Below are 14,833 nucleotides of genomic sequence, written 5' to 3'. Positions count from 1 at the left end.
TAGTATATTAATAAAGGGTTTTCTTCTCTTTAATTTCTTTTCTTTTTTTATATAGAAGTATATATATGCAGTAGTATGTTACTCTAAGGTATTTAAGCCTTATCAACAAAAAAAAAAAAAAAAAAAAAAAAAAAAAATATACATATATATATATATGTATGTATGTATATATTTATGCATTTCTTCCTTCAAGTAAATATGATATAATATGAAAGATATTATTAAGATTAAAGCGAAAAGGAAAAACGTGAATAAAATTAATGAAGAGAATGAAGAGGAAATATACCAGTTAAAAGAAAATAATAAAACACAAAATGATGATGATGATGATGATGATTATAATAATAATGAGAAAAATAAGATAAATAAAATAATACTAAAAGATGAAAACATAAATAGTAAAAATGATTATAATAATATGATGAATCCATACGATGTAATTGGTAAAAGCGAAAATGAAGAATATACACATATAAAAATAGAAGAGGAGAAAAATAAAGATAATTTGTATGAATGTAAAAATGATGATAATAATTTCTATGAGAGTAAAATAAATTTTATTAAAAAACAAGATGAAGCAAATAATGAAGATAATAATAATTACAATAATAATAATAATAATAATAATAATAATAATGATAATAATTGTTATTATAATAATTATGAGAATAAACATTTAAATATATTCAACAATATGAATGAAGTGAATAATAAAAACTTGTCAAGTAATAAAATATTAAAAGATGAATATTATGATAAAAATTTTAATGAAGATAATATAAATAATTTAAAAGAATATATACATAATGAAAATAAGAAACCAAAAAAAGGAAAGCTATATAATAATATGAATATTTTAAATGATGAAGAAAATTTCTCAGGTTTAGTTATTAAAAATAAAGAACATAATAAGAAAATTTATGAAAATTCAAAATGTGTTAATACATTAAACGAAAAATGGAAATTACTTCCTGCTTATTTGAAGGTAAAAGGTTTAGTTAAGCAACATATTGAATCATATAATTATTTTATAAAACGAGAAATAAAAACAATAATGAATGCTACTACAAATAAAATTATAAAATCAGATATTGATGAACATTTTTATGTAGAATTTTTAGATATAACCGTTGGAACACCTTCTGTTGAAGAAAATATGATAGAAACGAAATTAACACCTCAAATATGTAGACAACGTGATTTAACATATTCAGCTCCTATATATGTAGATGTAGAATATGTAAAAGGAAATAGTATTATAACCAAAAATAATGTAGAAATTGGTAGATTACCTGTTATGTTAAGAAGTGATATATGTGTATTAAATAATAAAAGTGAAGAAGAATTGATGAAATTAGGTGAATGTCCTTATGATCCTGGAGGATATTTTATTGTTAAAGGTACAGAAAGGGTTTTATTAATGCAAGAACAATTATCAAAAAATCGAATTATTGTAGAAATGGATATAAAACATAATATTTGTGCAACTATTACATCAACAACTGCTGAATCGAAAAGTAGATGTGCTATTGTATACAAAAATAATAAACTCTATTTAAAACACAACTCTTTTATTGAAGATATTGGTGTTTGTATTATATTAAGAGCTATGGGATATGAAAGCGATCAAGAAATATTTCAAATGATTGGATCACATAAAAATTATGTTAACGGTATATTGTTATCATTATATGAATTATACAATGAAAATATCAAAACGAATTTAGATGCTTTATTATTTATTGGGAAAAAAATCAGACCAAGGTTATTGGCTAAAGGATTCTTTAGCTCCATGAAAGAAAAACAAGTAAAAAATGAAAAGGATATTATTGAAGAAGGTTTAGATTTTTTAAGTCGAGTTTTATTATCTCATATTCAGCAAAAAAGTAAATATGACTTTAGAAATAAAGCGAGATGTATTTGTTTAATGATAAGAAGAGTTTTAGATAGTGCAAATAATAAAAATGAAATCGATGATAAAGATTACTATGGTAATAAAAGATTAGAATTAGCTGGACAATTAATATCATTATTATTTGAAGATTTATATAAAAGATTTTATTTTACATTAAAAAAACAAATAGATCAAACTTTAAGCAAATATATGCAAAGTAATTATAATTCTAAATTAAGAAGTACTGGTAATAATATGAATGATAATTATCCAGACGTTTTCCGAAATTTACCAAAGGATATTATTACAAGAGGTATGCAAACAGCTATATCAACTGGTAATTGGAATATTAAAAGATTTAAAATGGAAAAGAGTGGTGTTTCTCAAGTTTTATCACGTTTATCATTTATTGCATGTATAGGAATGATGACCAGATTAAATTCCCAATTCGAGAAAGGAAGAAAAGTGAGTGGTCCTCGAGCTCTTCAGCCATCACAATGGGGAGTGTTATGTCCATGTGATACCCCTGAAGGAGAATCATGTGGTTTAGTTAAAAATTTAGCTTTAATGACACATGTTACAAATGACAATGAGAATAATGAAAATTTGATTGAAATATTGTACACTTTAGGAGTAGAAGATAGCGATAGTTTAACTGGAGAAGAAATATATAAAGAGGGTGTATTTTTTGTTATTTTGAATGGTATATTATTAGGAGTACATAAGAGACCTCAAAAATTTATGCAACGTATACGATATTTAAGAAGATATGGGAAAATAGGACAATTTGTGTCTATATATGATAATTTTTTACATAATGCTATATATATATCTACAGATGGAGGACGATTATGTAGACCATTAATAATTATAGAAAATGGTAAATCTAAATTATTACCACAACATATTAAAGCATTAGAGAATGGAACTATCAATTTTTTTGATTTATTAAAAAGTTCGGTTATTGAATGGATTGATGTAAATGAACAAAATAATCTTTTAATAGCATTAAATGAATCAGATATATCATTAAGTACTACACATTTAGAAATAGATCCATTAACTATACTTGGTGTGGTTGCTGGATTAATTCCATATCCTAATCATAACCAGAGTCCAAGAAATACATACCAATGTGCTATGGGTAAACAAGCCATAGGTGCTATTGGATATAATCAATTTGTAAGATGTGATACCTTGTTATATTTATTAGTATATCCACAGAAGCCTTTAGTAAAATCTAAAACAATTGAATTTATAAATTTTGAAAAATTACCTGCTGGACAAAATGCAATAGTTGCTGTTATGAGTTTTTGTGGATATGATATTGAAGATGCTATAGTTATGAATAAATCGTCAATTGATAGAGGTTTTGGTAGATGTATGTCTTTGAGAAAACATTCAGTGGAATTAAAAAAATATTTCAATGGATCGAACGATATAGTTTTACCTTCTCCGTTGGTAATAAATAAATTACAACAGCAACGAAAAGAAAGGGAAATTAAAAGTGAGATAAAAAATGAAAAAGAAAAAGATGGAATAAAACAAGAACATCATCATAATAATATAGATAGTAATAATAATAACTTATCCAAAATACATAATGTTAAAAAAGATTCATATGGTCATAAGAATATATCTAATGAATCTAAAGATGATATAAAAAAAATGGCAAATAAGGATATTAGAAAATATCATTCTCTAGATATGGACGGAGTTGCATCTATTGGTTATTTGATAAAAGAAGGGCAATTATATGTAAATAAATTTTCACCAAAAAATATTAAAGATCATGTAAAAGATATTGGAAAAGTTGATATAAATGATTTCAAAATTAATGAAATTAAATATAAAAGTGTATATCCATCATATATAGATAAAATTATTTTCACTGAAAATTCGGAAGGATTAAAAATATATAAAATAATTATGAGACAAACAAGATTACCTGAACTAGGTGATAAATTTAGTTCAAGGCATGGACAAAAAGGTGTTGTAGGTTTGTTAGTAAATCAAGAAGATATGCCATTTACTGAATCGGGAATATGTCCAGATTTAATTATGAATCCACATGGATTCCCATCTCGTATGACAGTAGGAAAACTTCTTGAACTAGTGGCATCTAAGGCTGCAGTTATGGATGGTGAATTTAAGTATGGTTCTATTTTTAGTGGGACACCATTTGAAGAAATAGCAGAAATCTTATTTAGATATGGATTTAATTGTTCAAGTAAAGAATTATTATATTCTGGATTAACTGGTGAACCCTTAGAAACCTATATATTTATGGGACCAATTTATTATCAAAAATTAAAACATATGGTACAAGATAAAATCCATGCTAGAGCTAGAGGACCAAGACAATTACTTACAAGACAACCAACTGAAGGTAGATCAAAAGAAGGAGGTCTCAGATTAGGTGAAATGGAAAGAGATTGTTTAATAGCATATGGTGTTAGCAATTTATTACTTGAAAGATTAATGTTAAGTAGTGATGTATGTAATGTATATATTTGTGAGGATTGTGGTATGATGGGATATGATTTATATTGTACATTTTGTAAAAAATGTGATAAAAACATTGTTATTCAAATGCCATACGCATGCAAATTGTTATTTCAGGAACTTCAAACCATGAATGTTTTTCCAAAAATTATAGTAAAGGAGGTATAGCATAAATGTACAAAAAAAAAAAAAATAAAATAAAAAAAAAAATGCATATGCGTAAATATAAAATACTTTTGTATAATTAATAATATAAATTGGATTAAATATAAGAATACTCAAAGTATAGCATATCCATATGCATTATATTATTCAATCATTACAAAAAAAAATTTTACGAATCTAACATAAAAAAGTATCTTAAATATATATATATATATATATATATATGTACATATTGTATCCCGTTAATTTTTATGTTTTGTTTGTTTGTTTTTTTTTTTTTTAATTCTTATAAAAAAAATTTTAAATCCATTCACATTTTGTAACATCATATGATTCTCTAGTTGTCAATATTTTAATGAAAAATTATATGTTGTTTAATATATATATATTTATATATATACAATGCATATGTATTTTCGTATTTCATTCTTTTTTTTTTTTTTTTTCATAGCCTTTTAATATTTTTAAAAATTAATAAATAATTTTTTTTTAAAGTTAAACTGTCAAACATATAAATTTTATATATCAAAAGATATATTTGTATAATTTTTGTAATATATTATATATATATATATATATATATATATATATATATATATATATATATATATATATATATATATACATATATATATGTATATTTTTTTTTTATATTTATTTACTGAGTAGAAAGAAAAAAGCACATAATTCAACACTAAGAATACAAATTTGGTGGTATAACATCCTCATCGACATCAATACCCAAATGATATATAACCCCTTTTGTATCTTTTTCTGTTAAGGTAGCTATACACTTAATTATTTCAATACAAAGTGTTTTTCTTTTAAGCCACATGAAATGTAAATATCCATGATTTTTTTTAATATGTTCAATTTCTTCAATGGTAAACTTAGAATTTTTATTCATTTGCTCATATGATTTTATTTCATCTTCAATATTTTGTATTTTTTTTTTATATTCTTCTAAATTTTGTATTAGTTCTAAATCTTGTAATAATTTTTTTTTTTTTTTTACTAAATTATTAAAATCAATTTTAAATAGTTCATTTTGTTCTTGTACTAATTCCATATCCATTTTTAGTTTATTCATTTCGTTTGTATTTAAGCTTTTAAATTCCTTTTGATTAATAAGATACACTTTAGCTTTTCCATATTCTTTACATTGTAACTTATTTTCTTTACTTAATTCATCCATAAACCTTTGAACGTTGTTTTTGTTTATACATCCATGTAAATTATCATATACATTAATAACAGAATATGGTCTATTTGCTTTTTTCATGTATTTTAAAATTTTATCTTTTGCATCGTTATCTGTTAAAATGATTTTTGTTTGTTTTGTTTTAATTGGATCATGATTTTTATTTCCTTTTTTGATAATATTTTGTTTAATGTTTTGATTTGTTATATTGTTTATATTAATAACATCTTCTGATATATCCTTTTTATTACAAGTACTAATTTGCATATTATTATTAGAATTTGTATCGTTTGTTTTTTTGAATACTTTTTCAATTTTTTTTTCTACACATTTTCTTTTTTTAATTCCATTTTTGTTATCTCCTATGGTTTGATCTGAATTTATTTCTGTAACTTGTGAATGAATAATATTTTTATTTCGATTACTAGGAAATGTGAGAGAAGTGTTTATATTATTATGATTTTTTTCTATTTCCTTTTCCTTCTTTAGTTCTATATAAATATTATCTTGAATGATATCCGTTGAATGATTTACATTTTTACTAGATGAATTTACAGAGCTATTATTTTTTACAAATGTATCTTTATTATTTTTTTCTTTTGTACTATCATCTATTTTGATTAATACATTATTTGGTTGATATGTGTCAGTAATTTGTATATTATTATTTGTTACATTTTCTGTTATTATTATATTATTATTTGTTACATTTTCTGTTATTATTATATTATTATTTTCTATATTATCTTTTATTATTATATTATTATTTTCTTGAGTTTTGTTTGTTTGTACTTTCAGATTTTCTCCTTGACATATTTCTATTTTTTCCTTTTTATTTTTATTTTTGCTTTTTTTTTTATTATTATTTTTATTCATTTTATTATCTTTTTCTTTAATCATATGTTCTGGTGAATTTTTTTCATCCTCATCTTTTTCTTTGATGGGTTTTATGTCTTCTACACTTTGTACATTTTCCAACTTTTTTTGACTTTTTACCTTTTTAACTTTATTACCTTTATTCGTTTGATTTTCTTTACTACATTTTTCCTTATTATTATCATTTATTATATTTTCTTTATTATGATCATTTTGTATATTTTCTTTATTATGATCATTTTGTATATTTTCTTTATTATGATCATTTTGTTTATTTTCCTTATCAATTTGTTTTTCCTTTCTTAGTTTGTTTATTTTTTTCTTATTATTTTTATTTTCTACCTTATCTATTAAAGTGTCATTTTTTTGATCATTCTTTTGATCATTCTTTTGATCATTTTTTTTTGGTAATTTTTGATTTTGCTCTTGCTTATCTTTTTTCTTTTTTTTTTCCATTTTCATATGTAATTATGTAATAGTATTTTATGAAAATTTAAACGTTGTGAGTGTATGTAGAATAAGACGAAGGAATAAAAGTAATTATATATATATATATATTATATATTAATATAATCGTATAAGAAACATATTTTCAAACATATTTAAATATATACATAATTATATTCATTTTAATCCATTTTTAAATGAAAGAAAATGATAAAGTTGAACCTTTCGTTTTAAGCATAATGTATGTACACGTTCGTACTATAAATAAATATGATAGAATAATATAACCAGTTTTTATTTTTTTAAAAAATATTGATTTATTATAAGATGGTTAAAATGAATAGACAAACAAATTAAATGAACAAATAATAAATAAATAAATAAATATATATATATATATATATATAACAAATTGTATGTACATATATATTCATATTAAATATTATTTAAAATAGTTAATTAAAAAATAAAAAAATAAAATAAGTAGATACACATAAACATATATATATATATGTACATATATAAAAATATTTCATTAGCTTTTGATAGATATTTTAATTCCTTTCATATTTATAAAAATTATATTCTACTAAACTTCCAGGATACAGTATCAATTTAGAAAAAGGTTTATTAAAAAGATTTAAAAGAAATAATATAAGACAAGCACTAATACCTTTATTACAAGTAGATATAATAATTTTTTGATCATTAAGGAGATCATATTTTTCCAATAAGATTTTGATATCATTCATATTTTTAAATGTTACATATTTATAATTTTCATAGTGATAATTTAAAAAATGATTATATGGTAGATTGATCGAAAAGGGTATGAAATTATTCACTTTTATATTATCATTAATAGATATTAATGTAGAAAAACTTTTATTTGGTCTGGTATCAACTAATAAATAATTTTGCATTTGTTTTTGTTCTTTTAATTTTATTAAATTTTGTATATCCTTATAATAATATATACTGTTCATAATATTTTTATTTATATAATTTTCATTTTTTTTGAAATGCTTTTCTAAAAGATTATTTATATGAGATATATAATATTCGTTTTGCTCTATTGTTTGTTTGTTTATATTGTTTTCTATAATTTTTTTTTCATTATTAACATGTATGATTTCTTTTTCTTCATGTATCCATTTATTTAAACCTCCATTTAATATTTGTACATTCTTAAATCCATACATTTTAAAAATGAACCATATTCTTGGAGAATAGAAAATATCATCTTTTTCATAAAGAATAATTGGAATATTTTCTAACAACATTGTGATATTTCTTTTATTTTTAATAAGAATATTTTTTAAATATAAAAAAAATTCATTTTTAGTTGGAAAAAAAAAAGAAAAATTCGAGTTTTCATTATGACTAATTATTGAATTCATTGGAATACTCCCTTCTATACTTTCAACATTATCATAATCATCAAATATATCTTCATTATTTATATTATGTATATTATAATAGCTAGTATCAAAAAGCAGACATTCTTCTTTATTTTTTATAATATCATATAATTTATCACATTCTATCAAATGATTATATTTCTTTTGTTCTTTTAACGTGCAGTACTTATTCATATTGTAGATTTTATTTTTATAAAATGAGGAAAATGATATGGACTTTTCATAAGTTATAAAAGATTTATAAAGATGGGAAATATTCTTAAAATACAACATTTTCATGTTTGAAAATATTATGTAAATATATTTTTTTTTTAAATGGCATAATTGTTTAAAGAGGAAAAAAATTCATGAAAGGTTATAAAAAATTAGAAGGTACATATGTGTGTTTTATATTATAATATATAAATATATATATATATATATATATTTTTCATGTATTTATGTGGTTTATATATAATTGTTATCTAATAGGAAAACTTGCTTTCTTTATATATATATGTATATATATATATTATGATCGCATGAATTTAACTTTTTTTTTTTTTTTTTTTTTTATATATATAAGAAATGATATATTGAAACAACACATATAAAAATATGGACAAATTAAAAAATATATATATGTACATATATTTATTGCTACTTTATATTTATCTCAAAAAAGTTAAAGGAATCTTTTTGTATGACCTGTTCACATTTTATCAAATTGTATTAAATTATATACAATTACATAAATGAGAAGAGTTAAAAAAAAAAAAAAAAAATTTATACATAAATATATAAATATATATATATATATATAATGTCTATAATATTTATGTGCATGGGCAAAATTGGAAACTTGGTTTTTTTTTTTTTTTTTCCATATATCAAATTGTGTATGGAATTTTCTCTTTTTTTGCAAAAGTACAAATGGGGATATATTTACTTAGTATAACATTTAAAAATAATAAATATATATATATATATATTTATATATTTATTTATTTATTAATTTAAGGTAATGAAAAATTTTAATATGGTCTGTATTTTTATTTTATATACAATTCAAATAAACAACTCATGTATAAAAAAAAAAAACTGCACAAAATTGGGGCAACATGTATACACTTCTATAAAAATAATTTATTGTAAAAAACTTTTTACAGTTCGCTATAAAAATATATTCTTTTTTTTTTTTTATCAAATATATATATATATATATATATACTTTTTTCTATTTACATAAAATAATTTTGGTAAAAATTAATTTGTTGTAAACCTTTTGAAGTGTGCAACGTTGTAAAAATGTAAAAAATATATAAAATATATAAAATAATAGAAGAATTAATTTTCGTCCATTAATCTTTTATTATATATATAGTTCATTTATTTATTTATTAATTTTTTGTCTATTTATTGGAAAAGTTAATTTTTAATTAGTCTTTAATTTAATGTTTGGCATTTCACCATCTTTGTGAAGTATTTTATAAAATAAAAAAAATTGCATACAACATATGTTTATTCAAAAATATAAAACGGGAATAATATAAATAAAATATGAATTAATATACATATATATATATATATATATATATATATACATACATATTTATAGTAGTTTCCATTTTTATTTCCCGCATTTTACATATATTTAAAAACATGTTGGAATATCTTACTTTTCAACAAAATGTCGAAAAAAAAAGACGCAAAATTTTCAAAAAGTTGTAAAAGGGAAAAATCAACAAAATGGAAATATATATGCCAAAAAAAAAGTATTTATAAAAAACGTTTCAATTCAAGAAATAAAATATTGTTTGTACAAGGAGAAAATTATAAATTTAAAAATATTCATTTTAAAGGGAATAAAAGAAGAATAATGAATATTATCAATATTTTCCAAATATGTAATTTAAAAAAGAATAATGAAAATAATAAAAAAAATACAAAACTGTTTAATACATATAAGGATAATATAAAAAATGTGTTTACACATAATGATAATAAAATAAATTTTGATAAAATAGAGAAAAATATTATGTGGAAAAAATTGTTAATAGATATGATATGTTTTAATAATAATTTAAATGTACCCTATAATGAATCTAAATATTATAGTGATTCAACATCAGCATCATCCAAAAATTTTGATAATCATATGAATGAAAAAAATATTAAAATGTATTACAAAGGAGGGGGAAAAAAAAAATGTAACCCAATAAATAAAAAAGGAAACAACTTTGATTATATAAATAAAATAAATTATAGTGTAAATATTGAGTTACATTCTTTATTTACCTATGTTCGTACTAAATTAAAAAAAAAAAATAAGGATTCTTTTAAAAATACAAATGTGTTAAATAAAATGTCCTTGTATGATAATGATCTTATTAACAATCGTTATAATAAAGAACAATATGCAAAGTTGAACAACCAATATATTCCTGAAAATAAGGAAAAAATATTAAATGATATAAAGACAAAGCCTAATATGGCTCCACCTCCTAATAGAAGAAAATCTATTATTGGTGGGGTTAGGGAAAATATGGACATGTATGATAATAATTATAATAACGCATATAATAATAATAATTATAATGACCCATATAATAATAATAATTATAATAACGCATATAATAATAATAATTATAATAACGCATATAATAATAATAATTATAATGACCCATATAATAATAATAATTATAATGACCCATATAATAATAATAATTATTATAATGACCCATATAATAATAATAATTATAATGACCCATATAATAATAATAATTATAATGACCCATATAATAATAATTCAAATGAACCATACAATAATAAATTCAGACCTATGGTTAAGAGCGAATCGAATCATATAAAGAATAACGTTCAAAGAGAAGCAAATGTTCATACAGAAGAAAGTGTAGAAAAGAATAAAAAGAAACAAAGTAACAATAAAGATGAGAATAAGGTTTCAAAAGAACAAGAACAAATGAACAATAACGAAAGTGAAGGTATTGATGAAGATTTATTCTCAGATGAATTTGATATGGATGATTATGATAGTGATGGAAACAAAAAAGAAAAACCTTATTATACTGATCGTTGTATATTAGATAGGAGTACTAAAAGAGTATCTATATTAGACAAATTAAATTTAGGGTTAAAAAATAAAAGAAATGATAAAAATAAAAATGATGAAAATATATCAAATAAGGATATATTAACAAAAAAAAGTGATGATAATGCTTTCAAATTAAAAAAATATGAGTCTAAAAAATATGTTGATGATACAAATGAGGATAATAATACAGATGATGAAAGTTATGATAAAAATAAGAAAATGAAAAATATAAAAAATGTTAAAGATATAAAAGATATAAGAAATTATCACAAAATGAACTCTTTAATGAGAAATGAAAATAAAATGCCTCCACCAAAAAAGATAGTCCAAGATAAAGGTCAAACAAAAAAAGTAGATGAAATGAACACGTCGAAGAAAGAGGGAATAAAAGATATGAAAGGAAATGTATATAATAATAAAAAAGATTCACGTATGAAAAGTAAAATGAATTACCCACCCAAACATGATATGAACAATCCAATGGATTGTGATGTAAATAATAATATGAATTATGATATAAATAATAATATGAATTATGATGTAAATAATACTATGAATTATGATATAAATAATACTATGAATTATGGTATAAATAATAATATGAATTATGATATAAACAATCCAATGAATTATAATATAAACAATCCAATGTATTATGATATAAATAATCCAATGTATTATGATATAAATAATCCTATAAATTATCATATGAACAATACAAATATTTCCAACATAAATAACCCCATTAATTATCAGATGAATATTCCATTGAATTATCAAATGATACCTAATAATAATATTCATAATATTAATAATAATATTCATAATAATAATAATATTAATAATTCTATATATTTTCAAACTAATAATAAATCAATAAATTACAATGGTATTAATAACTTTCCATGTAATGATATAAATAATATAAGCTATCCTGAACAAAAGAATAATATAAATAATATGCATATAAATAGTTCTAATAAATTGATTGAAGGAAGTTATAATGATATGAACAGAATAAATTCCAATAATAAAAATTTAATTTTATATAACAAAGGGAATGAAAAATATGATGAAGATTTTACTTTGAATTATATTCTGCAGAAATACGATGATGACGATCAATTTTTTTGTAGCAATATTTATACTCAAATAAATGAAGAAGACAAAAAAGATGAATTAAAAAAATATACAGAAGGAATGAATAGGTTAGTAGAACAAATGTACTTTTATGATAATTTTAATGATGAATATAAAGTAACTAAAGAAAATAAAAAAGAGACAACTGAATCGTTTGATATTATAGATACATCATTGAATATACATGTTGTTGATGCTAATGAAGATAATATAACAGATGTAAACAAAGACAATCAGGAAATTATTTCAAAAATGGAATTAAAGATAAAAGAGTTGGAGAAAGCTATTGATGAAATGAAAAAGAAGGATAAGGTAGATAGCAGCCATCATGAAAAAAAGAAAAAAACAAAAAAGAAGAAAAAAACTAATAATGGAAGAAGTTGTAGTTCTAGCGATGTATCTTCATCTAATAAAGAAGAAGAAGAAGAAGAAGAAGAAGAAAGTAATACGAAACATTCAATGTTAAATAAATTGAAAAAGGATATTGAAGAAATGAAAAAGAATATGAAAAGGGAAGAAGAAAATAGGAGAATAGAAAAAAGAGGAATAAAAAAAAAAATGAAGGAAATGAAAGGAGATATAAAAAAGGAAGAAAATGATAAAATAGATGATAATGTAAAAAGTGTACAAGAGGAAGAAAAAAACAAAACAAAAGAAAAGAAAGAAAATGATGAAGAATTAGATAATGAATATGCTTATAAATTTAATATAGATGATATAATAAATACAGAACAATTAAATAATATAAAAAATGGTATATTAGATAATGTATATTATTATATATATGAATCATATGATCAAAGAGATTATGACATTCTCGAAAATTTAGCAAAAAAACACGAAATAAAAGGAAGAAAAATATCTTATAATATAAATTTACCAAAATATAATTTTAATGCAAAAAGAACTTCAAGCGCTTGGTTTTTAAATCCAGCTTATGAAAATTATATGCTCGAAGAAAAAAAAAAAAAGCGAATGAGTCTTGAAGAAAATAAAATGATTTCATCTTGTAGTTTTGAACATGTTCAATTTTTATTTAATGAAAATGAAATGGTAGATGGAAGTATAATTAAAAATGGGGATGACGATAACAAAAGTGTGGGGAAGATCTCGGAAATTAGAGATAGTGAATTTTCTTATGAGAGTTTCATAAGTGAACAAAAAAAAAAAATTAAAAAAAATAAAATCAATCTTATAAAAATTAAGAATAATGTTGTAAGAAATAAAAGTAAAAGTATTATACAAGATCATAATATAAAGGAGGATATAAAAGAAAATAACATGGTAGGACATAAAGAGGATGATGACGAGAAATATAAGAAATATGAAGATAAAGAAAAAGATGATATAAATTCAAAACAAATTCAGAATTCACAAATGAGTTCTAATAACAATGATAATATTATTAATAACATTTTTGGAACCATTAATAATTATGTTCAAGAGAATGGTGTATTGGATTTTTATAATTCATCGAATTTAATAATAAAAGAAGAGAATGAAAAGGGAGAAAAGAAACAAAAAAAAGTCGAAAAAATAAATGAAGATGAAAATGATAATAAAGATGAAAATATATTAAAAGATCAAATTGAAAGGCAAAAAAAAGAAAAAGAATTGTTAGAATTAGAAATAGAAAATAAAAAAAAGAAAAAAGAATTAGAAGAATTAGAAATAGAAAATAAAAAAAAGAAAAAAGAATTAGAAGAATTAGAATTACAACTTATGGAAAATAAGAAAAAACAATTTTTAGCTAATAAGATAATAGATGATTTACAAAAAGATATAAATTGCACAAAAGAGGGAAAAAAAAAAAAAAAAAATGAAGCTAAAGAGGAAGAGGAAACAGAAAAAAACATAAATGATCAAATGGTGAATGAAAAAGAAATCGATGTAAATTCTAAAAATGAAAAAGAAATTGTTCAAGTGCACAATGAAATAAAAAATACAAATAATATAGAAGAAGAAAAAAAAAAAGAAAATTTATCAAAGGAAAAAGAAATCAATGATTGCTTAAACGATTATATAAATAAACAAAAGAAAAAGGAAAAAAAAAAAAATAATTGGGCTATGTATGGTAGACCTGTAGTTAA

The 14,833-nt window shown here is 20.9% G+C and overlaps 4 protein-coding genes across 4 annotated transcripts in view; 2 read left to right on the top strand and 2 right to left on the bottom strand.

Moving 5' to 3' along the window:
• Positions 1-208: 208 nt before the first annotated feature.
• On the top strand, positions 209-4,567 carry PRSY57_1205900 (DNA-directed RNA polymerase III subunit, putative; the record flags this gene model as incomplete). Its single annotated transcript, XM_012908489.2, has 1 exon — positions 209-4,567. One exon carries the CDS (start codon positions 209-211, stop codon positions 4,565-4,567), a length of 4,359 nt encoding a protein of 1,452 aa, XP_012763943.2.
• A 691-nt stretch (positions 4,568-5,258) lies between these two features.
• On the bottom strand, positions 5,259-7,103 carry PRSY57_1205800 (Tat binding protein 1(TBP-1)-interacting protein, putative; the record flags this gene model as incomplete). The annotated part of the gene is made up of 1 exon (XM_012908488.2): positions 5,259-7,103. One exon carries the CDS (start codon positions 7,101-7,103, stop codon positions 5,259-5,261), a length of 1,845 nt encoding a protein of 614 aa, XP_012763942.2.
• A 539-nt stretch (positions 7,104-7,642) lies between these two features.
• PRSY57_1205700 (rhodanese like protein, putative) lies at positions 7,643-8,683 on the bottom strand (the record flags this gene model as incomplete). Its single annotated transcript, XM_012908487.2, has 1 exon — positions 7,643-8,683. One exon carries the CDS (start codon positions 8,681-8,683, stop codon positions 7,643-7,645), a length of 1,041 nt encoding a protein of 346 aa, XP_012763941.2.
• A 1,495-nt stretch (positions 8,684-10,178) lies between these two features.
• The window catches only part of PRSY57_1205600 (hypothetical protein), a gene marked incomplete at both ends in the record, with an annotated part of 8,119 nt that continues 3,464 nt past the window's right edge, over positions 10,179-14,833 (top strand). Inside the window, one exon of the mRNA XM_012908486.2 lies at positions 10,179-14,833. Within this exon, the coding sequence (XP_012763940.2) occupies positions 10,179-14,833 (4,655 nt within the window).

This window comes from Plasmodium reichenowi, chromosome 12 (assembly GCF_001601855.1).
Source record: "Plasmodium reichenowi strain SY57 chromosome 12, whole genome shotgun sequence".
Classification (NCBI taxonomy): domain Eukaryota; phylum Apicomplexa; class Aconoidasida; order Haemosporida; family Plasmodiidae; genus Plasmodium; species Plasmodium reichenowi.
This window is presented reverse-complemented; position numbering and strand designations above follow the sequence as displayed.